The sequence below is a fragment of the Fundulus heteroclitus genome, chromosome 7 (assembly GCF_011125445.2).
Source record: "Fundulus heteroclitus isolate FHET01 chromosome 7, MU-UCD_Fhet_4.1, whole genome shotgun sequence".
NCBI lineage: Eukaryota > Metazoa > Chordata > Actinopteri > Cyprinodontiformes > Fundulidae > Fundulus > Fundulus heteroclitus.
In genome coordinates, this window is record NC_046367.1 from 26879698 (window position 1) to 26905496 (window position 25799).

Sequence of the window (25799 nt, forward strand, 5' to 3'; positions counted from 1 at the left end):
CTGAGTGAAGAGAGCTGTCCAAAAAAAGTTTAGAGATCAATGAAATTAATGCAAAAAGATGGAAAGGCCCAAAAACACAGCTTATAAATACCAGTTATGGTATAGTTCGCCAATAAGGGAATCAATAGCCTAGCCACCTGGACATTGCAGACAGAGGAAGGCACCAAACGCCTGCTGCCGGATTTCTGAGGAGATCCACTGACTCCAAAAGACCTGGAGCGAGATTTGGTGGAGAGCCAACGCTGAGGTTTTACTCTCTAGTTGAGTAACTGAGCTGGAATATTTTGGGCCCGTGGAGCAGCGGCATGTCCGGATGAGGAAAAAACGAAGAAGCAACGACAACCTGCAGCGGTTGGAGGGTCAGATCGATTAAATCTAGTATTGGGAAACCCTGGGAGAAAAAATATCTTGCTGCCTGTGAGGAAGCTGAAGCTTTGGTGGTATTGGAGCTTCAAACAGGAGAGCAATTCCAAACATATCACAAAGTCCACAGGGGTTTGGTTCCAGAAGATGTACTGGTACAGTAGAGTCACCTTCATCGCCACCTGACTTGAACTCTAGCTACAATTTGGAGGTTGGAAAAAGGCGCTTGCAGCCTTCAAACCCAAGACTATCAACCCTTTTTTTAACCATTCCATCAGTTTAGACCAGATTTAGTTTTTGCTTTTTGTTTTCGCCTTTAAACTGTTATTGCACAGCCAAAAAACATGTTGCAATACTGAATTAGGGACAAATATTGAAAGTCCAGGTTGTTTTGGAAAAGGGGCAGAAAAGACTCAGGCGTTACATATTATTTGGACAATTGTGCTGCCATAAAATCAAAATAAATCCATGTGACCGTTATGTAATTTTGGTCCAAAGCGGGTTAATAGGTGTTTGATTTTTATGGTTGTATGGTGAGGCAACAAACAATCATTGGGAGACTCCAAATCAGCATAAAAATATCCAGATGCTTATGTGTAAATTCCCGTGCAGTGCTGGATAAATTCCCAAATGTCCACAGATCCAGAGGGGAAAGCTTCATGGCAGCATCGACGTGGGCCTCTCCGTCATGTCCATCAAAAAGAGGGCGCGTCGCATCGACCTGGACACCGAGGAGCACATCTATCACCTCAAGGTAACACTTGCGACGGCTCGCCATGTCAAAGCGACAAACGTCAGCCGGGCAGCGGGCCGAGGTCAAAGTTCACCGTCCGCTTCCCGTTCAGGTCAAGTCCCAAGACATCTTTGACGCCTGGGTGTCGAAGCTGCGCCATCACCGGCTGTATCGACAGAACGAGATCGTGCGCTCTCCCCGGGAGCCCACGATGCGAACGTTTCCGCCCTCGGCTGCCATAGAGTCACCCCAACCCTCCCAGAATGTAGTAAAGGAAACAAAGGTAGACTTTCTCTTTTTTATTCGCTCTCTAGAATGAAATGAAACATTTACATGTGACATCTACCCTTGCTGCTGGCTAGACTCAGGCCTAGTCCTTGTTTCAGCTCTTGCTGAGCTTAACCAGCTTGTCATATGGCGCGATAGCTGTGCTAATGATCGTCTAAAACAGACACTATGTATAAAAAAAAAGGTCAAATTGTCTAAAAAAAGCTAAATGTAAAGTTTCACCTGCTACAAGAGGAAACAACCTAAGCTTTTGGGTTTATTTAGCAGCAAGGAAGCAGCCATGTTTTCAAAAGGAACAATAAAGAGCCAGATTACAGTTTAGAAATGTACTTGGGGGGGAAGGGGGATAAAGATGTTTACTTTTGGTTTGATGAAACTAAAATTGAAGTGTCTTGCCAGAGTGACCATGGTTACATTTGGATTATCACAGCGCAGGGGTTTAGCATCGCGTCCCATGTGCACAAAATAGATGTAACCGTGAGGAAAGGCCATTAGGTGGAAATATTGACGGAACGTTTCAGCAGAGAAGTTCAAATTTCTACACAAATTTCACATGGAGAGTTATCCTAAAACGCCACCTAATCTGTTACAAAGCAGTTTAAGGACAGCACAGTAATTGTTTTAGACTGACCAATACAAAGTGATGAGAATGTGTGGGCAGAGCTGCAAAAGGTGTGAGGAAGGCAGCATGTCTGGAGATACGGCCCATGATTACAGCAAACTACTGTGAGAGTCTTAAAAAGGATTCGCAAAACGTTTCACCCAAGTTTAAAAGTGATTTTACCCTAAAACTATCAAACAAAAGGGACAGGAACCTCTGACTCTAAAAAAAAAAAGTAAGGAAAAAAAAAACTAAAAGTCTCCTACTAATTATTCTGGCATTTAGTAAACAAATATAATTTTATTAATCCTAAATGACCTGAACTAGAAACCATTAGTCTAAATTTAAATACTGACGGTGAGAAAAATAAAACGGTTTGTGTCGACATCTTGTTGTAAATTTAAGTGGTTTCTCTAGACGGCGTCCTGAAAAGAGGAAGTTTAGTTCAGCCGGCAGATTTACGTGTAAAGAGCAGTTGGCATGGAAACGTGCTTGTCGGTTTCCATTGTTGCCACATTTCAGGTATTTTCTCCACGTTTTGTGACCAATTCCTAGAGTTATCAGTGGGTTTCTAAAGTTAAATTTTAAGTTTTAATTGGATAAGTTTGGATAAACACCGAAAAGGATTTGTATTATTCTTTATCCATGTTTGCAAATCGTATCCAACTATTCTCACAGTCTAGTTTTCTTGCTGATTTCACATTTAAAGCCTCACCTCTGGAGAAACGTCTGTCATAGAAAATGTATGGGAGCCCTGAGGCAAATGTGGATCATAGACAGACAGACAGACAGACGTCTAACGCAGTAAAGCCGGAAAAAGAAACCGTATCCAAACCATTAAGATAACAAAAAGGGTTTCCTGTGAGAGGGGCTCGAAGAGCGAGCAAATGTGAGGATGCAGCCGGAGAAAGTCCTCCTGGGAGAGATGCTGGGAGCCACACGGAGGCCATTAGAGGTGATCAGCAGGATTTTGGATTCGGAGCAGCTGGTTGCAGCGCGATGAGCTCTCCCAGAAGATCGGCTCAAAATGGAAGGCTCCCGTCTCCCGGAGTCCGAATTATCTGCTGCATCAAACACTCAGAAGATGCACAAGCCTGGAGCAAAGAAGGGGTCAGCGTGGCACTGTTTATTCAAGCTCAGTAACCGGCCATTTAAACAGCATGCACTGATTCCCAGCAGCTTTTCTATCAGCGCTGGTTGAGGATAACAAAGTGTAGGGTTGGTGTTTGGTTTCCTAATGAAGGCGTCCTTTTATTCTTTGTGCCCTTCTTTTCCTTTTTCTGCGTTTTCAAAGTCTGCCCACTGTATAAATGTCTGCCATATATTCATATTAAATTGGATTCTGTATTTTGAATTGGACATAAATAATTAAGACATTTTTAGTCTGGGATTGTGGTGAGTTTTTGTTTGCAAAATCTCAAAGGAACCCAAGATTTCCTTTCATCATATCGTCACATTTTGACCGTGTCAGCACTAGCAGCAACCCAAAAATAGATGAGCTTATGTCAAGCATCCTGAAGGATCCTGATGTGAACCTTGTGGAAAATTTGACCTTGTTGATGGCTCTAAAACTTTCTAAGAGAGAACAGTATTTAAACATTTAATGACAGAGTACGTATTTATGAGACTTAATATGTAATTTCAACCCTTTTAACGAACAGAGAAAGTCCATGTTAAATAAAAATGGATGCATCCAGCTCTTGGTTTTCATCGAGAGTGGTTCACATTCACCATTACTAGGCCGGCACTACTGACAAAGAGAAATTGAAACAACTAGACGTGAAACGTGAAAATATGTTTTTTTCTTCTTAGCCCCAAAAAATAAATAATATCTAATTTTATTTAAAAGAAGACCACAATCTGGATCAGTTCATCTGATTCCTTGTTTCTAACGAACCCATTCTGCTTTAATTGTTGCATTAATCCAGAGTATTTCCTCTTCTGGGACGTCAGTCGCTATCATGACTGTCTCGTGGGCCTCTCCTAGCGAGGATGCTGCCCAGCGCAATAGGAGCCGACGTGATGCCTCAGACAAATCGGCCCGTCTGACCCCGTCTGTTATCACCTCCCCACAGCAGGCCAAGGCCAGCAGCTTGCCGTGGCAGCCGGCGGCTCCCAGCAGCAGCAGCAACAGCAGCCTGCAGGCGTCCTACAGCAACGGTCAGAGCAGGGTGGTCGCTTGGCTTCAGGAGTCCGAGGAGATGGACAAGTGTGCAGAGGGTGAGTTCAGACGCCAGCGCACCAATGCCGTTTTCCAAAAAAAGACAGCGGATTAAACCGAGCACGCCCGCCCGCCTCTTCCGATAAATCCCCGAGAAAGTGGCTGTGACTGTGTCGTGACACATAGCGAGTTTGTGAGCTGCTGGGTGTGAATTTTATTTTCAGAGCTCGCACGCTGCCAGTCCAACCTGACTGAGTTAAGCCGGTTATTGCAGAGCCTGGAGATCCTGCAGAGGACACAGTCGGCGCCGAACTTCACAGACATGCAGGTAAAGGCACAACCGCACACCCGAGTGCAAATACAGAAACACACTGAAAAGAAGAAAGAAAGAAAAAAAAAAAAGAAAAAAGAAAGAAACACACTGACAGGGATGTCCAGGATGAAAGAGTGTAGTCGGTATTTCATTTTTTTTTATTTTTTTATCCAACTGTAAGTTAAGCTGCCGGTGAGAAGTTAACATTCTCCATGTGAATGAAGATCAGATTGATTTGGGTCTTTTAAAGATGCATTTAATCAGTTTGTTTGTTGGGATGGAAAGGCCAGACGGAAGACAGCTTAAATTATATATAAATATATATATATAAATATATATATTTTAGGTACACATTATACATACAGACTCAAATATATGCATGAAGAATTTATTAATGTATAGAAAAACATGTAGATAAGAATATAGAAATCTCACAATTCTTTCCCATGTTTTAATTCATTTTTGTCCGGTCTTATTGAAGCACCTTGTGATTTTTATCCATGTACATTACTACCATTTATAAATAAACGATTCAGCAGGTATCTGGCTCCATTCTGGCTGCATATTTGACCACTCTTACCCAAATTGGGAAATCCCATTTAAATTGCTTGGTTTCCTGGAAAAAAATGAAAGTATTTCCTGTAAACATTTCCAGAGGTTTAAAGGAAGCCAGCGGTATCCATTCAAGCAGCGGTTTCGATGGCTTCTTTATGATTGCTGTCCTGTTCGAGCACCCATTGAGTCCAAGTTTCAACTACCTGGCCCAAACTTTTAACCTCAGAGATAAGACGTGTAGTAATAAAAAAAAAAAGTAATATAATCGTCATGTTGCAGCAGAACACTGTGAACTCCACTGCACGGGTATCGGTATACACGCACTGGTGGGAACAGGACGGCATCAAAAGCACTACATTCTTCTGACCAGACAAAAGGTTCCAGAAATGTCCCTTTAAATCCAGCTTTAGAGCCACATAACAGCTGTTTTTTTAGATTCCAGCATACACTATAGTAAGAAAGGTAACAGTGTGGCAGAAGCTCTAGAACAAGGGTTTCCAAAGTGGGGGTCAGTAGATGTATACCTTTAATTGTGGAAAATAAAATGCTCAATAATTTATGAATTTCTGACATCAGAGAACAATTGAAGTTTTTTCTCCCGCAAATTTGTGAAATTATTTAAAAAAAAAAGAGTTTTTGTATGTGGAAACTTGCTCCTCTGTGGCAAATAATTCATTGTGTTTATTCTACAATGGCCCTAATTAATGTTTTTGGGAGGAACATTACAAGAATCAAGCCAGGATATTAGGTGTACAAGAATAAATAGCGTTTCAAGATCATAGTCATAACATTATGATATTCAATTATCATAACAGGAAACCAAGCAGTTGAAATGAACTTTACCAATCCTGGAATTAAGAGTAGTTAAGACCTGGTTCATTGCTAAAGAAATGCCCGTGGTTTCTCTGTAACTTGCTATGGACATTTATCCAAATGTTGCTTAAATGTATAAATATATTTGAGCTATTATGTATAATTTTCACTGGAACTTGTTGACCCAGTCCAAACTTTTAGGTTACTAATCATTTTGTCCTTGTATGTATATATATATATATATATATATATATATATATATATATATATATATATATATATATATATATATATATATATATATATATATATATATATATATATATATATGAATAAAAAAGAGAGTGTTTTTCTCACTGGCAGTGTATGTGTATATATTTGAAAAAAAAGAGAAGATACTTCAGATCAAGATGAAGGAGATTTGGCCTTTTGTTACTTGGGATGAGATGTGTCCCATTAGTTAGCAGCATTTCATTCAACTCCCATCATCTGCATGGCATGTGTGTTGCTCTCACTGCTTCACTGAGCTGCTGACCTTTATGCTGCGGCGATGCGTACGTATATAGCATAGCAATGTCTTTGGTAATGAGCATCAGTCAGCAGTTAACTCTTTAAGAAATCCTTGTAAGAGGCTTGATCAGTTATGTAATAAACCAAATGATCAGAACTAAAGGAAATGTCATCATGATTGAAATTCAGAAGTGAATAATAGTGACTGTGAAGATCGGTCATATTTGTCCTTCTGTCCATGTTTGTTGCTGGGAAGCATCTCAGTGAGAGTTGAAATAACTAAAACATGCATGTCATGCAGTCACTGCGCATGCCTTAACTCGTTTAGTTTGGGAACCAAACTAAAAGCTGTGTGACGCTGCAACACACATGCTACACCGTCACACGACCAGTCCTGGACCTATAGCCTGTCATTGTCTATTGATTTGTTCTGTATTACACTGTTTGGCTCAGATTTTGTTTTTAGCCTAATAAAAAAAAAAAAAAAAAAAAAAAAGCTGTTCTTTATGCCATTTCATTGCAGTCTATGTGCGGCTAACTCTTGCTTTTTTTGTGTGTGACGTTTTGTTTTTGTTTGTTTGTTTTGTCCTGTTATAACCTCCCTTTGCACATCTCGATCCACATGCGCCTCAAAGGCCAATTGTGTAGAACTGTCAAAGAAAGAAAAGCGCTTGAACAGAAGATGGAGAACAAAAAGTGTCGGCAAAGACGCGAAATTCCAACTGCAGGTAACACACATGCGCACACTAGCAGGGCTGGGTTGGTGTAAACTTTGACTAGATCGAAACACCTGACCAGAAACTTAGGGTGGGGGGAAAAAAAATAAATCTGCAGCTAATAGTTTAGTTAATTACAAGCAACATTTGTGTCTTCATTTATAATATATAATTTTTGTCATAGACGGTGACAAATGCACAGCAGGAGAAGGGATCTTTATATAAAACAACCTTCCAGTTATGATGATTGCATTTGTTGTTACTGTGTATCTTATCTTCTGCTGCCATTTCTGGTTTTGCATTGACCTCATGGCCTTACTCACTTTTGCTTTAGCACTCCTGAAAAAAAATCTGCAACAAGCCTTAAAAAAGTGTAATGATGCACTGAAGAATTGAGAAAAATCCAGCCTTTAATGTTAGTCCATTTGTTCAGTCAAATCCCCGCGGCCACGATTATTGGCAACCCCAACAATTCCTAAAATATAAATGTAGTTAAAGTATTTTTTACACTTATATTTAAAACTGTTATTTTAATCTGAGGAAATTTTAATCTGTGATTCACAAGTTGCTGTTTCCTTCGGGAAGAAATAAGGCGTCACTGTGGGAAGAATTCGATTCTGCAAACGAAAGGTTGCGAGTGCAATTCCAGCTTCTTCCATCAACACATTTCGCTGTGCCCTTTGGCAAGGCATTTATCCCCAAGTTGCCCACTGATCAGCTTTGTGATGTCTGAATGTGTCCACGTTTGTGAAAGTTTCACCACCTTCAGTGGTCAGGATGACTTGAAAAGCGCTTTGTTAGATCAGCTCCATTAAGGTGAAAATGCCCTGAGAGCAACCACTGAAATGTTTAACACAGCTGCAACTGTGACAAACCAAGCTGGAGGAGGACCAGAGATAATTTTGCCTCCATGCAGAGTGAACAGGAAGTCAACTGGGGTTAAAAATAGTCTACAGCTCGCTGTTGACGGACTGCTGAAAACAGCGGCGCCTCATTCTCACTGTTAAGTATGGTGGAGGAGTCGTGGTGGTCTGGGCCTTTTTCTCTGTCCAGTCTAGGATACGCATTAGTGTGGGACATCACTGACTGATTAAAACACCGGGCCATTTTAAATAAACATCAAGTGGACTTTACCAGCAAACTGAAAAGGGGCTGTGAGGGGAACCTTGTGCAGAATAATTATAAAAACGCAACAACTCAGACCCCAGCATTAAACTTAGGATAAAAACAATGTGAGGTGAGCTGATGAGAAGAGAACCTGGACCCTGGATGATCCAGAGCAGAGGTCTGCAGCCGTTACAATCCAAAGATACTTTTTTTTTTTTTTTTTTATTTAGTCCAGCTAAATAAAACTCATCTAGAGACACAAATGTTACACGCGGTTTTGAAAAAAGACAACTTAAACATATATATTTTTTATATAAATATCTACTATGGTTAATTTGTTGTCATTTTGAAAGAACCACTGTTTCCTTTCTATTTTTGATTTTTATAATACATTTAAAAAAATAAAATAAAAATTTTTTAGCAAAAAGTGGATGGATACATTTTCCTCTATTGGATGTTGACATTTGCTGAAAATTATGTTTTAAAAAAGCAAATTTTTAGCGCTTGTGCTGCAAAATGATGCGACAAGCCATTTCTCTTAAAGTGGCAGTATCTGATTCAGTGTGAGACCTTAATTCGGTTAATATTGCTGTGTCTGTGACATGCTGTGTTTGGTAGTGGTTTATTAGTATAGTGTTTTTTTATTTTTTGCTAATAATCAGGGATGTTGATCACAAATATGCATGTAACCATAACAAATGCGTTTTCTGGCATTTTTATTCATTCTCTGCGTTTAGTTAATTCTGCCCTGCAGCTCATATAACCTCCATGCCATGGCTCGATTACTTTTTGTTGATTCACTTTTCTTTTCTGTTTGAATGTATTAATCTGTGGTGTTTGATCACACGACTAATGGAATTTCAACTTGTTGCATAAAAACCTGGCTTCAATGTTGAAATCAAGATCAAAGCCTCTAAGTGACCCCTTTTTGCACGTTTACAGAACAAACTAAGAATGGATGGATGCCGAAACATTTATATTATTTTGAATTCTTGATAGTTGCTTCTATTTTTTTTTTATAATCAGAAAAGAGTATCGTCAGGGGAATGAATGCAATAGTGGAATCATTTAGAAGATCTTTTGAGGGGCATTTAGCTTTAATATAATTTCCACCGAATCAACATGAACCTAAAATCTGTTGGTCTTTGTTCTGGTTGTCAGACACAGGGAAGAGGCGTGTTCTAGTGTTACTGACGGCTGTTCCCTGTGGTTCTGATCTCTCTCCAGGTCCCTCTGTCTGCCAGCATGTCCCCTGTCCGCCTCCACTCCTCCAACCCAAACCTGTGCGCTGAACTTGCGGACTATCAGCCCCCGGTTTCTCGCCTGTCAGATAGTGTGGAGTATGCCAGCGACTACATTAAGCTTCAGGAGGAATTCTGCACCATTGCCCAGAAAGGTAAGGATTCCTGTATTAATGCGTTTTACTGCTATTCCTGTATATAAAAAAAAAAAACACACATTAATATCTCTTGAGCTTTTCCACAAACTTCAGTGTATTTTGTCGCGATTTGATGTGATCGACCAGCAGAGTGGAGCAGAACTGCCTTTTCACTGCAGTTACAGCTGCATGTTTCTGCATGCATACCAAACATGACGTTTTAGCCATAATTCTTTTAAACATACTCAGATTGGATGGAGAGGTTCTCTGAGCAGAGGTTTTGAAGTCTTGCTCTGGATTTTCATTTGGATATAGGTGTGGACTTTGAGTCATGCTAACACATGAATGTCCTTTGATTTAAAGCCTTCTATCGTAGATCTGGTTGTGGGTTCAGGGTATGTTTATTAGTCCTGATAGGAAAGCAAGCCTTCAGCCCAGCAGCAAGACTCTTGGAGCCTCTAACAGCTCTTATTTTAAACATTTTCCTGTTTTTAGGTCCATCCATTTTCCTATTGACTTTGTCGAGCTTTGGACTTCTCATAATGATGAAAGCGCTGTGTTTGGGACGGGATCTTTAGGTTACTGTGCACTGTTAGGTTTTCAGCACACATAATGTGTGCACAAACTTTTGTCATCTGTCAATAGCACCATCTTCTACATTTATGTGTTGTACCCTACGTGGCAGGGCTGGACAATTAATCGCATTTGCAATATAATCGCAACTTTAAAAAAATACAGTTTCCAAATCGCAGAGGTCTGCAATTTTCTGGCTACGTAAGAATTACCGTAATGGATAAGACACGACCTTTAGGTGTCGGTAATATGTTTAAAGTGGATTTGCTCCACATGGAAGGAAAGAGAGTTGCAGCAGTGAGATAATCTAATTTTATTATTTGTTTTAGAGTATAGATAATCAAACATTTTCACCATAGCATTAATCACTGGTCAAACTATTTAATGCATAAACTTGTTTGTTGGTTGCACTTTATGTTCAACAAGGATTGATGTCCAACTCAACAAGGTATTCTCTCAAAAAAATAATATTCTGATTAATAAACAGTCACAGTTCTTGTTTTAAATAGTCCTTGTTTTCAAACATGTTTATCTACAGGCCATTTTTGTTGCTTGCTGTCAATGTAAAGAAAAGTCAAAGGTGGACCATTTTTAGAAGACCCCTGCACACAGTTGTTGTTTTTTTTTGATGTGGGATTATTTAGAGGTGACAGAGAAAATGGGACCGAATACAGAGGACACATTTTAGATTATATTTAAAAACAATCTTCAAAAACCTTGTGTCATTCTCCTACTACTTACCAATTATGCAACAATTTTTGTGGCCTTATCGCATAAAATCTGTGGTTCTAACATGACAATGTAGACAAGGTTCAAGGGGTGTTCATGGGCAGCATGCAACACGACTGGTCTCCAGTAAATCACAGAGATTACAAGGAAGCGAATAATAAGGTATGACATTTTGACCTGCTGATTTAAAGATTGCATGCCTTTCGACTCGTACCTGGAGAAGAACCAAACGGGCGAACAGAGAGAACATGTGGACGGCACACAGGAAGAACAGCTGCGGCCCACCAGCTAGGTTAAACTTGGAAGCTTAGCTGTGTGGGCTAACAAAGCTGGCCGCCCCTAATTTAAAGATAATGAATAATTACAGGGTTTTGTGAAGTTAAAAGAAACACTTTGCTTGCTCTTCCTCCTCAAGACTCTGCTACTTTTGCCTCATTTATTTTAATATGTAGCTTAAATTCTCTGTGTTCTGCTCATCTGTTTAAGATTAAATACAGTAATAATCAATTAGTTTTACTAAACATATGTAGGCCTTGCTTCTCCTCTCTTGCTATTAACGCATGGCAATAATCTGCTGCTTAAATATTTAGCATGTTAATGTGGGCTAAAAGCAGGGAACATGTTGACTAATGCACCTGAGAGTGATGCAAATCACCAGGGTAATTGTTCATTTTCACTACTTTTTGATGAATTATCGCCCTCGCTTAATCAAGTGCATAATTGAATATAACTGTACCTATTATAATACTAAATGTTTTTCTTTTGTAAGTGGTTTTCAAGAGTCTAGAGAGCGCTTCAAATCACAGATTACATTACAAAAAACATTCAAGCGCAGATGCAGCACGGCATAATTTAGGATCATTCAACATTAAACATTAGAAAAATTAAATAAAAGCAGCAATGAGCAAATATATAACGTAGGGTGCTAAACATGCGAAACCTGACTTTTTAAGTGTCCCTCTGAACTTCAGCCTCGATAGGAAGACAGATTGGGGTCCTGAAACAGAGCTGCTAAGCAGATGCTGTCTTTCTGCATGGATGTTTTCCCACATTTAAATGAAGCATGCATTTAGGTAAAGGTCCCCCGCTTTATGCAGAGCTGTTTGCGTTGTACAGATTGTACCCAAACGAGGGGGAAAAAAAAGCCTGTCCCTGTGTTTGACTGTATTCCTTAAATCCGCACATGAAGAAAACAAGAGCAAAGACAGACACGGTCTGCTTCATGAAGGTGTTTCCGCTGCAGCTCTGCCTCTGAGCCTTTTCTCTTTGCCGATTTGCCAACACTTAGTTTTAACCTTTGTGAATCCCCCCACCATCTTTTAAAAGTCAGAGGAATATGTCAAAGTCATCTAGGAAAAATCTGCATTCTTGCTCAGATTGGGTAAAGCAACTCTGGTCTCTCCACAGTCCACTCTCTCCTGAAGTCGGCCTTCAACACTGTGGCCATAGAGAAAGAGAAGATCAAACAGATTCTCTCGGAGCAGGAGCAGCCGGACCAGTCATCGCAGATCATCTCTCTCAGGAAGTCTCTGTCGCTGGTAATGACCACCTTTTTCTCTCTTCCTCCTCCTCACGGGTGATCTGAACTGTTTGTGGGCGAACGTGGCTGCTTTTGTGCTGTTGGGGATAATAATTTGGGGCAACAATATGGAAATGACGTAACTATTGCGTTCTCTAGTTACCTTAAATCACCCGAGCTGCAGTTTATCCTTAACAGCCACTGATAGCACAATAAAAAAAAAAAAAGACAACTTGTTCAGATGAGAGCAGAGACAAGCGAGTCATGAAAGCCTAATCATCTTTTCCCATATTAATTGGTGATGGAGGGAGATGTGCGGCGCAGTTCATTAACCAAACTCCTGAGGGCTGTCTCTTTACTCCGGCGATTTAATTGGACTGTTCCTCCTCCTAACCGTTGGCATAATTTTAGTGAAACGTTTCACTTGCTGCTTTATCTCGGTTATTTCCTTAATTGGATGTTGGTGTAACTCTCGGGCTGTAGGTCAGCGACGCTCTGCGGGAGGTTGGTAATCAGTGGCTTGTAGTTGCTATGGATACAGCAGTTAATCCTAGCTGATTGAATACCTGGATGTTCAGACCGGGAGGATCTACATTTAGTCCACCAGGCCTTTCCTGTGTTACTTATCCGCGTATCCTCTTCACACATTTGCATGAGGCTGCCACTGCGGCTAGTCGGGCACATCTTAGTGATATTTACCGACTTCATTCAAGAGCCTTTTTTTCTCTCACGTGGCTTCTTAGTGTAAGATCGGCATAAAAAAGCCGCTCTGAGGCTTGAAAAGTCTGAAATTAGATGCTATCATTTTCCAAGTATTAAAATGCTTTAATTTCCAGGCTTTATTCCTTATTTCAGCATCTAATGGTCGCTATTCAATTTTTTTAGAAGCAAAACATGTATGTTTATGTTGATTTCTACTTAGATTATCTCTGCTAAGTTTAATTTTGTCACTAGAAATTTCAGTTTTTTTGCCGAATTGTTTGAGTAGTCTTTGTTACGGGAGTAAAATCCCTAGTCAAAAACAAAAAGATCCGCAGCATCACAGATCCACCTTCACGTTCCATCCCTTTTTTAGACTATTATCGCGAATTTGCCTCAAACTGCTATCTATCCTTTGTTTTACTCCAGACGCCTGGAGTGTTTACTTCTGTGACGGTAAGACAGAAAAAGCCGATCAGGGGAAAATTTTGTCTCATTCCGATCTCTGGCTGATTTACGCTTCTTTACTTAAAATGTAAAAAAAAAACAAAAAAAACAAAAAAAACAATGATCTTCAATGTTTGGTTTTTCAGGCCGTAGCCCAGAACGCAGAGCTTCGAAGCCGCCTCAACCGCATCCACTCTGAATCCATCCTGACTGATCAAGTTGTCAGCGTGAACATCATCGCCACGCCTGCTGAGGTAGGTCCCTGCTGCCAGTCTCTCCCTGACAGAGCCAATTTCCCATGCCGATATCAATGCAATCACATCTACCAGAGGGCATCCAGGTTGTTGCAGTGTTTGCTCCCTGCTTTTGTCTGTGCCGCTATTGATTCCTGTCCCGAAAGATTTATGCTCTTTCCGATACGCCATGGCGAGTAAGCTTAAACGAACGCTGTTTGATGCGGAGCCCGACATCAAGGTTAATGGAAAAGATGACAGAGTGGAGCAGGATGGGAAGTCGCCCTTCGTCAGCGATACGCATGTCGTTGTATGAAGTCGCCGTCGCTCCCTCCGGCGCCGTTTCTGTTTGCTCAGGTCCGCTCCGGCCGCTGACGCTGTCGACACGTTGGGGAAACAGTGAACAAGCGGCGCTTTTTCTTGTGTTTGCCTGCAGGCCGTGGAGCAGATGGGGATCCCTCTGACTCAGCAGGCCTCTAATGAAAGCCGGCTCTCCATGTCGGAGTCCGTCTCCGAGTTCTTTGATGCGCAGGAAGTGCTTCTGTCAGCCAGCTCATCGGAGAACGAGGTATAAACAGGAGGGGAGTAAAGGTGTTTGAGGACTGGGAGGTGTGCTTTGTGGCTGAGGTAAATTAAGAGGGGGCTTAAAGTAGCGCTTGTGCTGGGGAAGCAAAGAGCTGTAATCAGACGGTAGTTAAAACGAGCAGCTTGAAAATTAGAGGAAGAACAGAAGGTTTTGAGCTTAGTCTGTTATCTCCATCACTTTGAAAAAGCCGCTTCTGCTGTGTCTCGTTTTCTAGAAGCATACTGCTGGAAGGTTCTTGTATTCTGTTATGTTACATCCACTGACTAATAATAACATAACAGACCAACACAAAAATAATAATTCATATTTGTCAATTCTTTTTACAAATAGTATCTATTATTTATTTCTTACAAATCCTAGAAGTGTGACATTCATTAGTTTAAATCACACTGAGTCAGTCTCAGTTGAACTACCATTATTGATAACTACATCTGCAAATCTCTAGTTTCTTGTTTCTATCATATTTTTCCACTTCTTCTTAGCTAAATAGTTAAATTGGATTGAGAGCGTCCTTGAGCGTCAATTTTCAAATCTTGCCATAGTTTCTCAGTTGGATCTCGGTCTGGACTTTAATTAGGCCGTTCTAACAAATGCTGTGTCCTTAACCAGTGCTGTTAAAATGCTAATTCAAATCTTCACGTTCAAAGGACTCAAGTCACCAACACTATATGAAAAATTTTAAAATAATTTGGGGGTTTTTCTTGCTCAACTTTAATCTAACCTCACAAAATCGGAATGACACTTACAAGAAAATCGGATTTTTGTACAAAAGGATCAATTTTTTTTTTTTATTCCCTTTTTTTGGGGGGGGGGGTACGATAAAACAGATCAGACTTTGTTTTCATTACTATGCACCATTTTCCCTAAATTACCTTTAAGGGATTAGCTTTAGCTTTGAGTAGATTTCCAAGAGTCACAACTTTAGTGTAAAAGTAAAAAAATAAATTAGTTTGCATATGTTTGTTATGCTGTAGTCAAAATCAGAGGTAGTCATTTAAAAAAAGAGCAAATATAAGCAAAAAAGGCCAATGCCTGATACAAATGTGTTGTAATAAAGACTTCCTGTGACGATCTTATTTTTTGTTTCAATGTATGCCCAGGGTTCCCCCCCGTATTATAAGCCTAGCGGGCCACCATGCTTTACTCGCCCCCCTGTGAGGCTAAGCGTGGTTTGCGTACTTGAAATGCTCGATGTCGTCAATGCTTAAGAGCAACATGAAACGGTCATTAAAGTTCCAGTCTGGGAGAAAACCTGCCGGTCAACATGAGTGCTAGGCGACACACACTATGTTGCTCTGTTAATAGAGCCGGCGCGCACCTCCCGCAACCCACCAAGACAAGTACTGCTAGAATAACGCAATCGTTGGGGGGGGAAACCCTGTATGCCAATGAAACTATGGCCACCTGAGCTGTGGCTCTCTGCAGCTCCTCCAGAGTTACCATGGGCCTCTCTCTCTCTGATCGATGATAACCCTAAACCCCAGATATCACATTCTCCGTGACTACTACAAACGTCGCCGTCGCCGGACCCGCTCTCCGTCGTTCACCATCAAATTACGGTACAACTCCAATTTTCTGCTCCGTTCCGGTCTGTCTGGCTCCAGCCGGGTCAAGCTCCACAATTCCAACCTTAACAAACAGGAAAAAGAACGTCAACAAGCTCCGGTTTGTCAAAGTTAAATGGTGTAAATAGAGATTGTTAGCCAAAAATTAAATACATTTATTTTTAAATATTCACAATAAAATTAACTGTTGGATTTAAATATCGGATGCAAACCACTCTTTTTGCACCAAATAAGGAAGCAGATTTGTCATTTCAACATTTAATTAAAAACGTGGTAATCCTATCCAAATAGATTTGCGTTCTGCTTGTAATCCCGATAATCGCGCATCCTCTCCTCGAGCTCCAACTAACCTCGCTAGGCGGAGTTATATCAAATGTAGTAGACTTTTCTTTTCACAGACTCAAGGAGTCGGTGTGGAACGGAATGGACAGGTACAGGAGCGGAGGATGAGGATACGAGGATAAAGCAGTGGATTTATGTGCTTTAATGTAGGGGTATCGGAGGAAATGGGGCTATCTGTGTCCATCTGGATTCTACATTTTCAGGTTTATATTTGTAAAGGAAACTAGAAAACTACGTAAAATTTACCTTCCACTTCACCAATTTACTCTGTGTTGGTCTGTTACAAAAGATTGCAATAAATAAAAACTCAAGTTTACTGAAGTGGCAATATGTGAAGAAATCAAAGGGGTGTGAATACTTTTTCAGAAAGAGGAACATTAAAGCAGGAGGACGCTGCAGTTACAGAAAGCAGCTGCAGCGTCCTCCTCCCTGACGCCTTCAACGACCTCTTTGCATTCCCACACATGCAGTATGAAAATGCTGCAGTCTCCCATGCTGCTGCAGTAACACAGATAGTCGCTGCTGCAGTTTTTTAGCCACTGGCAAACCACATCGTGTGTGCAAGGCTAATCTGTGCCGGGCTCTGATCGGCTGGTAACGCAGCGCCTCTCTCCTTCCTCGCTCTCTGTCTGTACCTCTCGCAGGGCTCGGACGATGAGTCATACGTCAGCGACGTGAGCGATAACATTTCCGAGGACAACGCCAGCGTGACAGATAACGTCTCCCGACAAAGTAGGTCCGGTGCTGCGCCATCACGAGTCTGTGCAGCTTTGAAAGAAATGAACAAAAAAAAAGAAAAAAAGAAAAAACGAATCCAGCAGAGTATTCCTACATGTCCCATAAAGCTGCGCACAAACAGAAAGGCACACAGTTTCTCTGGCGAAGCCATTTATCAGTGTTGCAGAGGCGGTTGACTTTGCAGTGCTGCTCTGTGCCAAGGGCTTTTCTCAGGCTTTATGAACCCGTCGGGAACGGGATCTCCCTCCTTAATCTCTGTCACATCCCACACAGAGGAGGAGAGCAGGCCGTAAAGTACGTACGGAAAAGGGAAATGCTCCACGCTCTTACCGGATGAATTTTTCATACCGGTTGTAATAATTCAAGGGGTTTGATACATTATTAGAGCCGGCGACATTTAGGATCCGTTTTATGAGTTTTAAATGTCATAAATTTAATGTAAAATCCTTAGATTGTCTAAGACGATTGTAATCTATTACTCTTTGTCTGGGGGGGGAAAAAAAAAACAAGTGGAGGAGGCGACCATTTCTATTAGCCTCTCTTCAAAATGGGAAAGGCAAGAAAATGAATGCCGTTCAACAGAGCTAGATGTGTAGACGCATCTAAACTTGCTTACATCTAGAGTCAAAGGAATAATTAAAAGCAAACTCAAGTTTGTCTTGATGTTAAGAAAGGTAAAGATCTGCAGAGCTCACCGTTAAAGACCAGGTCACTGAGTTTTCAAAACAACCATCGGATGCTATCTGCATGCCAACCAGGATTCCTGATGCTGTGGGCCTGTTCAGGGCCGGCCCAAGGTTTTATGGGGCCTTAAGAAGAATTAGATTTTGGGCCCCTTAACGTTTCAGCACTGATTTGTTGGAATGGGGGGGGGGGGGGGGGGGGTTGGAGCTCTTCTAATTGGCTAAGATTAAAAGCAATCAGCTATAATTGGTTATTTATTTGCTGAGGTAATATTTGTTAACAAATGGAGCCGTGTCACAAAGCAAAGATTAAACTTTTAGGATCAGACTGTACTATGGTAATGCAACAATCAATAATTATTACACTTTTACAAAGTAAACGTGCCAATTTCTTTACATGTTAAGTCTCAATAATAAACAAACAATAATCGTTTTACTCTGCTGAGACTGTCAAATGAAATTTTCTAGTGTTCTCATTCTCAATAAAACAAATAAAATAAAAAAAGGATATAGGATATTTGGGTTTTCTTCAGCTGTAAGCCATAATCAGCGATATTAAAACAATAAAAGGCTTGCGATATTTCAGTTGATTTGTAATGAATCCAGAATGTATGACATTTCATGTTTTTTTAATTGCATTACAGAAAATAAAGAACTTTATCACAATATTCAAATTTTCTGAGACAGTCCTGTATGTTTAATTTCAAGCAATTATGGGAGGTTCCTACTGGTTTAGGGGCTGCTTAGCTAAAACATGTTATCCAAATCAGCGTAGAAATGGCTCTAAGACACAGACCTCTCCTCCATGGCAATCTCTGTCCCCAGACCTTAAATCTATTGAAGACCCTGTAGGGGTGGGAGAGAAGAAAGCATAAGAGGACCCAGGCATTGAGACCATCTGGTGCACAGAGGAGTGAAATCTGATATCAGAGAGGTCTAAGTGCTGTTTTTACTGATGAAAGGTTCATGCAAAGTGTTAATAGCAGGGATGGCATTGGTCCTTTTTATAGGTGTAAAAATAAGCGACTATTTCTTAACAATGGGATGTTTTACCTACTGAATAAACGTTGGTCATTAGACTCTAAAGATCACTGGACCTATGTTGTTGGTTGTTTTGGTCAGTGGCCAATGGAGACTTTGCCGGCAGCGCCTTCCGTAACGGGCGGCGCATCTGCCTCCCGGCTCCCTGCCCGGACACCGCCAACATCAACCTGTGGAACATCCTGAGGAACAACATCGGCAAAGACCTGTCCAAGGTGTCCATGCCCGTGGAGCTCAACGAGCCGCTCAACACGCTGCAGCGCATGTGCGAGGAGCTGGAGTACAGCGAGCTGCTGGACAAGGCCGCGGAGACCGAGGACCCCTTTGAGCGCATGGTAAACGAGCACGGCGTCAAAAAGCTAGCGGTGCACAAAGGGCGCAGGGTTTCAACACGAGCCGCGAGCATCTGGGGCGGCCTGGAGTTTGGCTTTACAATTCTGCAAAAGTATGGAAAATGAGCCGAGGCAGACTTTATCACGCTTTATTCCTTCTTACGTTGTCTAAAAGGTTGCATCCATCAAGTCACCCACCCAGTCCATTCAACATCTGTCTGTTTGTGTCTCTTTCTCCATCCATCCATCCATCCATCCATCCATCCATGTAATGCATTTGCTAGTAAGCAAGTTCACATTTCGAGTATCAGACTATGCTACCATGTCTCTTACTGGAAGGCTTGTCTGTCAGGTGTTAATTGCTTTAATCGTATTTGTAATGTCACAGCGGACCGCTTCATCCTTCCTCCCTTCTGTTCTGACTTCCTCCTAGGTCCTTGTTGCTGCTTTTGCCGTCTCGGGCTACTCCTCCACTTACTACAGAGCAGGAAGTAAGCCATTCAACCCGCTGCTCGGCGAGACTTACGAATGTATCCGGGAAGACAAGGGCTTCTGCTTTTTCTCCGAGCAAGTAAGCCTACCGGAGTTACTTAACGTAGAGAAAAAAAGCTTTTCTTTTTATGTGTGTGTTTGATGTCAAAAGACTGCTACGCTGTTTTTAGGGGGCTAAAACGTAAGCAAGTGCAGGACCAACACGCTTTATTTGTGGCGTTCACTACTTTTCGCTAGAAAAGACAGGAAACTTGACGGTGAACATGAATCTCTGAGCGTCTGTGAAAGTGTCATGAGAAGTTTTTGCATCAATGTTTAGGCAACATGTCTAACTGTGTGAAAGAGGGAAGCCAAAAACCTCTCACCCGGCGGGGGTCGGCTGCAGAAATGTGACGGTCTGTGTTTGATCTGATCCCCCAGGTGAGCCACCACCCCCCCATCTCCGCCTGCCACTGCGAGTCCAAGAACTTCACCTTCTGGCAAGGTAGATCTCCTGCCTAATTAGTGAGAGACTGGTTCTCCTGGGCCGTCTAGCTTAGCACATAGGAAACAGCTGGAGTCAATTTGCCTCTCCAATAATTAGCCAAATTAACACCTAGAGGGAAAAAATTCACATCATTTGACTCAAAGATCTTTTTTTTTTGTTGTTTTGTTTGTTTTTTGCCGTTTAATTTGCGATGTCTTTCTGTTTGCTTTCCAGATGTGAGATGGAAAAACAAATTCTGGGGAAAATCTATGGAAATTTTACCAATGGGATCAGTGAATCTCTTAATTCCCAGGTAACTTCCAGCCCTGCATGTTCTTTGAGATGAAGGGTTAAATCATTTTTAGCCCGGCATGTTTTCAGCTCTGTTGTCCCGCTATGTTTGGCTTTGCCTCAGTTGAACATTCATCTCACAGAGAACGGGGTAATTGTTTTAGTGTTTTCATTCAACAGGCAAGTCTTAGAGGAATTAAGAAGCAGCACCATAATAGTAATACAGGAGTACAGTAATACAGTAATACAGAATTATGTAAGATTAGTGGAAAACCCTGGTACACATGTGTCTAAAAAAATCTAATATTAAAGTATAAACTGTTATATAAACTGAATTTATTATTCTCGATTGTTTGTCAAACATTGAGTATTAAAACATATATGACAAAATGTTTACACCAATACTGGTTAGAAGTGTACCTACACTCATTTTAGCAAAAATGTTATATTCATTTTGCTATTAATGATGCATTTTCACTGTTCTTTATTCAAAATGGAATCATTGTGTAATGAAGAACTGCAACGAATAATAATAATAATAATAATAATAATAATAATAATAATAATAATAATAATAATAATAATAATAATAATAATAATAATGATAATAAAGAGCCGAGTGTCCAAGTTTGAAATTGCAGTGTTTTTCTCTAATCCACACTGGGTCAAATATATGCATACACCCTAGGCCTGAACAATACAGAAAAAAAAGCATATTGACAAAATAGAAATCATATTGATATTTTTTAGATAATTTAAAAATTATTCAAAACATATATTTAAGTGCAGGCCTAACCCTACTTTATTTTTAGATACGGAACACACAAACACTTAATTCAAACTCAACCCTTTATTCAACCAACTTTTTACCAAAACTGCAAGTTTTAAAAAAAGAATGTTTTTTTTGCGCAGTTTAGTGATAGAAATCACACTTCTTTATGTAGAAGTTGTCCTGAAGAAGCCCATTTTAAAATGGGTGTATTTTCTAAAAGCAGTATTTCTGTTAGTGGGACTTTGACAGCAGCAGCATGCAGTCACATCCAAACAGTTGCCTAAAAGAGACTGCAAAGTGGTTGCAAAGTGGTAAAGACTTTCTTATCATCACTTTTATCTTCATCAGAGATAAGGAAGATGTTACATCCATATTGCCCATCCCTAGATTTCTGACATGGACCTGGCTTTTAACACAAGCGGTGAAGCTTTTGGTATAATTAGATTAAAGATGAAGTTACATACAGACATATTCCTTAAATTAGAATGTGTTCAGATGAAGCTCATCTGTCAGATTAAAAGTACCTTTTAAATATAACATTTAAGCAAGTATTAAACATACTTTTCATTAAGGGAATATTTCCATATTTTATTGGTCTGTTGTAATATTCTAATCATAAATGTTGGGTTTTCGAAAGCTGTGGATGGAAAATCTTTATGATTTATAGAGATAAAGGCTTGAAGACCTGCATAGTTGTTCTATATAATGTGTTTCACTTGTTGAATTGATTTACTGAAATGTATAAACTGTTCTATAATGTTTTTATTTAATCTGATTATAATTTGGAGGTAGTCCGTTTTTTTTCTTGCTCTAGCCATTCTGGAAAAGTGTGGATTTGATTATTTTCTAGCTCGGAACAAAACTTCAAATAAGCATCTACAACAGTTTGAATGTTCAAATTAAAAAAACAAAACAATTCTTAATTTTTTTTATCTAAACGTGTTTTTGTTCAGGTGTATGAGCTGTCAGTGTGTTTTTTCCCAGGTTTGGAGATCATTATGAATGGAATAAAGTCACCACCTGCGTACACAACATCCTCAGTGGACAGCGGTGGATCGAACATTACGGGGAGATCACCATCAGAAACATGAAGAGCAGCGTATGCCTTTGCAAACTTACCTTTATTAAGGTATAAAAAAAAAACTGTACAGCTGTATAAGTATCAGATTTTTTTTTTCTGATGATTTACGAGATTATTTTATTTTAGGGAAATTACTGGAGCTCAAACGTGAACGAGGTCCAAGGATTTGTGATGGATCAGGAGGGAAAAGTGATCCACAGGCTTTTTGGAAAATGGCACGAAGGTCTTTACTGCGGCGTCCCACCGTCTGCCAAATGCGTCTGGCGGCCAGGTACGCACCATCTCCTCACTCACCGCTGTAACGCGGGCTGTAAAAAAAGCTCCTCCCAGCCCCATCTTTCAGCTGAAAGGGGAACCTGATTGCCTCTCCTCCTCAGGCTCCATGCCGACAGACTACGAGCTGTACTACGGCTTCACCAGATTCGCCATCGAACTGAATGAGCTGTGCCCCGAGCTGAAAGACGCCCTGCCGCGAACGGATGCTCGATTCAGGCCCGATCAAAGGTACAGGCTGCCTGCCGTTCTGCGTCAGCTGAGGAAATGTGTTTCACTTGTCCTGAGAATGATGCCTTGCAAAGTTATTCATGCCAGTTGACCCTTTTTTTTCCTTTTGACGCATTACAACCCCAAACTTTAATGCAGTTTACTTGGATTTGAGGCAATAGACCAACACAAATGACGTCATTTGCAAGCTTTTATTAACAGATGCTCTCCATCCAGTCTGACTATTTTGCAAAGAATAAAGGGCAACAACTGTAGTCTGTATTTGCAACATGGATTGAGACGTAAAACTAAAACATGCAGCTGTGATTGCAACCAAACATATTTCTACACCTTTTTGACTCTGAGGGGCTGCATGCGAATGCACTTTTTACTTTTGAGAGTAATGTGTGACAAATAATGAAAACTTTGCACCCTTTCCTTTCGCTTCACAATTAGGCACCGCGTTTTGTTGGTCTGTCACATAATATTCACAGTAAATTTGCACTGAAGCCACAAACTTGACATAATCGAGAGAGAAAAAAAGAATCAAGAGGTATAAATACTTCTACAGCGTACTTTAATTCGTTCTTCCGTTTTTCCTGCGCAGATATCTGGAGGAAGGGAACGTAGAGATGGCCGCCTCCGAGAAGCAGCGCATCGAAGACGCCCAGAGAGCCAGGAGGAAGTGGAACGAGGAGAACAACATCAAGCACGAGCCGCGCTTCTTTAAGTAAGGACAGGCCAGACGTGTTGTACATCATCATGTTTAAAACACATCTTTTCACCCAAGTATTGAGTTTATTGACTATACGATTCAGAACAATCAGCCTGTCAATTTTAGTGCTGTAGTGCTTCCCCTGTGGTACTTCTACATGCACTAAAGCATTTTAAACAGTCACAAACATGACTGAATGGACTCAGGCAATAACAAAGGCAAAAATCTGCATAATTTGACTCATGCTAATTATATGACACAAGTTCACAGCAGAATTCACCTCAGGGTATGACTCAACCCAAATTATAGCAATACTATCAGTTTTAGCTAATCATGTAGACCCAGTTGCTACTAACCTAAGGAAGGTCAGTCAAATCCATCGGATCACTGACCTTGCTGCACTGCCTCTGCTTGAGGAAGCATGTGGTGACAGTGGAGAGAAACTACTCCATTTTAACTAGAGCTGAGCTGATTATCAATAACTGTGTTCTGCAACCACCTGGGGGCCGAAGTGGCAGGAAGCACCAGGAAAAACACAAAAGCACTGGTCTAGTGCCTCTAAGGTAAACGGAAATAATGATTGCTCAGAGTTAATGGCAGAAATGGTCAGTTGCTTAGGGAGGAGAAACTAACTAAAACACAGAAGCACTGAGCACTCTGTGAAACTAATAACAGGAAGGGTAAGGTAATGGCAGCAATTGCTTGGTAATTTCTTTGTGAGAGACAAATCTTAACCCTTAAAAACTGAGCTGGAAGTAATTTTTACGGATAAAAAAACAGGAGTGTAGAGAAAGTCAATGGCAGCGGTAGCTGTGTGAATCGCGTCGTCCAGTACAGAGACCCTGATAAACAAAGAAACAGTGATCCAGGAGTACCTTTTATGGATAGAAAAATGAGGAGAGTACAGAAAGTAGCTGTACCCTGAGCCAGGAATACTCTCTATACATGAAAATAGCTTTTGTTCAGTTTAACACATAAAAACACGATAAAATGTGGAAACTGGCGGCATTTCTACAAAGACCTGTTTTTTTCATTGTTGCTTGGATGCTGGAGCTGAATTAAAGTGTGCAAACAGGAGAGAGAAGCAGATAATTATCTGACGTTCACCTGCTGAGTCTCGCTGTGGAGCTCAGGCTGCCATGGTGATTATAACGGCTACAATCATCATGCAGTGACGTGTAACAGTATTCACCCCTTTACTATTTTCTTCTGTTCTTGCTTTTTTTTTCGTCACGTTTAATTGTTTCAGATCAAACGCTCGGTATATCAGACAAAAATAGCCTGAGCAAAACCAAGTGCAAGTATTGCATAAAAGGAACCTGTCCCAAAAAAACATTAAGTAGGTTAAGACATATGAAAAAGCAACACATCATCCCTTTTTCTAAAGAAAAACAAGAACAGATTAGAAAGAAAGTCTATATCTGTCAGTCAGGAAAGGTCTGAAAAGCCTTTTAGAGAAAACATGGAACAGTGGGGAACCTTCCCAGGAGTTGCTGATCCACCAAAACTACTCTGCGACCGCAGCAATAATTCATCCAGTAGGTCACAAAGCAGCCCAGAACATCTAAAGTAGAGCAGGCCCCTCTTGTTTTAGTTAAGGTCAGTTTTCAGGATTCAACAAAAAGAAAAAGACTGGACAAATATGGTGTCCATGGGCAAGTATTATTGTAAAAACAAAAGCATCTTGATGATCGTCAAGACTTTCTGGAAGGTGTGCATCTAGCTACATCTGTTGTTAAACTAACGCAGTATTTCAAAATAATTCAATTCAATTTTATTTATATAGCGCCAATTCATGAAACATGTCATCTCGAGGCACTTTACAAAGTCAAATTCAATCATATAATACAGATTGGTCAAAAATGTCCTATATAAGGGAACCAGTTGATTGCTTCAAAGTCCCGACAAGCAGCATTCACTCCTGGAGAAGCGTAAAACAACAGGGAGAGTCGTCTGCATTGTCCATGGCTTTGCAGCAATCCCTCATACTGAGCAAGCATAAAGCAACAGTGGGAAGAAAAAACACCCATTAATGGGAAGGAAAACCTCCAGCAGAACCGGGCTCAGTATGAACGGTCATCTGCCTCGACCGACTGGGGTTACAGAAGACAGAGCAGAGACACAACAAGAGAGACAAAAAAAGCACAGAAGCACACATTGATCCAGTAATTTGTTCTACATTAGATGGTAATAGCGGGTGATCTGTCTTCTCTGGATGATGTCACAGCTAACAGAACGTCAGACCAGGTGTACCTACTATGAAGAAGAAAGAGAGGGAACAAAAAGTTAAATGCTGAAATGAGAACACATTGGTGGTAGTGCGATAGTCAGCAGCAGCGTTGCTGCTTAAGGTCCTGGCTACCTTGGTATAATTGATGAAACATTGAGTTCTGCTCCATAGCAGAAATAAATCCTGACAATATCCAGCCATCAGTTTGTTGACCTTCAAATTAAGCACACTTTAAATATGTGGC

At 40.7% G+C, this 25799-nt stretch overlaps 1 protein-coding gene across 4 annotated transcripts in view; it reads left to right on the plus strand.

Moving 5' to 3' along the window:
• Positions 1 to 25799, plus strand: part of osbpl6 (oxysterol binding protein-like 6) — a 59133-nt gene that overhangs the window by 28878 nt on the left and 4456 nt on the right. For 3 of the 4 annotated variants that reach the window (XM_036139332.1, XM_036139333.1, XM_036139334.1), the window contains 18 exons: positions 1004 to 1117; positions 1209 to 1379; positions 4061 to 4205; positions 4371 to 4474; positions 6973 to 7065; positions 9388 to 9556; positions 12248 to 12378; positions 13652 to 13759; positions 14175 to 14306; positions 16876 to 16963; positions 18775 to 19028; positions 19459 to 19596; positions 19938 to 20001; positions 20218 to 20296; positions 22031 to 22175; positions 22254 to 22398; positions 22505 to 22631; positions 23218 to 23340. In XM_036139332.1, the coding sequence (XP_035995225.1) occupies positions 1004 to 1117; positions 1209 to 1379; positions 4061 to 4205; positions 4371 to 4474; positions 6973 to 7065; positions 9388 to 9556; positions 12248 to 12378; positions 13652 to 13759; positions 14175 to 14306; positions 16876 to 16963; positions 18775 to 19028; positions 19459 to 19596; positions 19938 to 20001; positions 20218 to 20296; positions 22031 to 22175; positions 22254 to 22398; positions 22505 to 22631; positions 23218 to 23340 (2330 nt within the window). The remainder of the gene's footprint in view (positions 1 to 1003; positions 1118 to 1208; positions 1380 to 4060; positions 4206 to 4370; positions 4475 to 6972; positions 7066 to 9387; positions 9557 to 12247; positions 12379 to 13651; positions 13760 to 14174; positions 14307 to 16875; positions 16964 to 18774; positions 19029 to 19458; positions 19597 to 19937; positions 20002 to 20217; positions 20297 to 22030; positions 22176 to 22253; positions 22399 to 22504; positions 22632 to 23217; positions 23341 to 25799) is intronic. The other variant, XM_036139335.1, reaches the window with a different exon arrangement.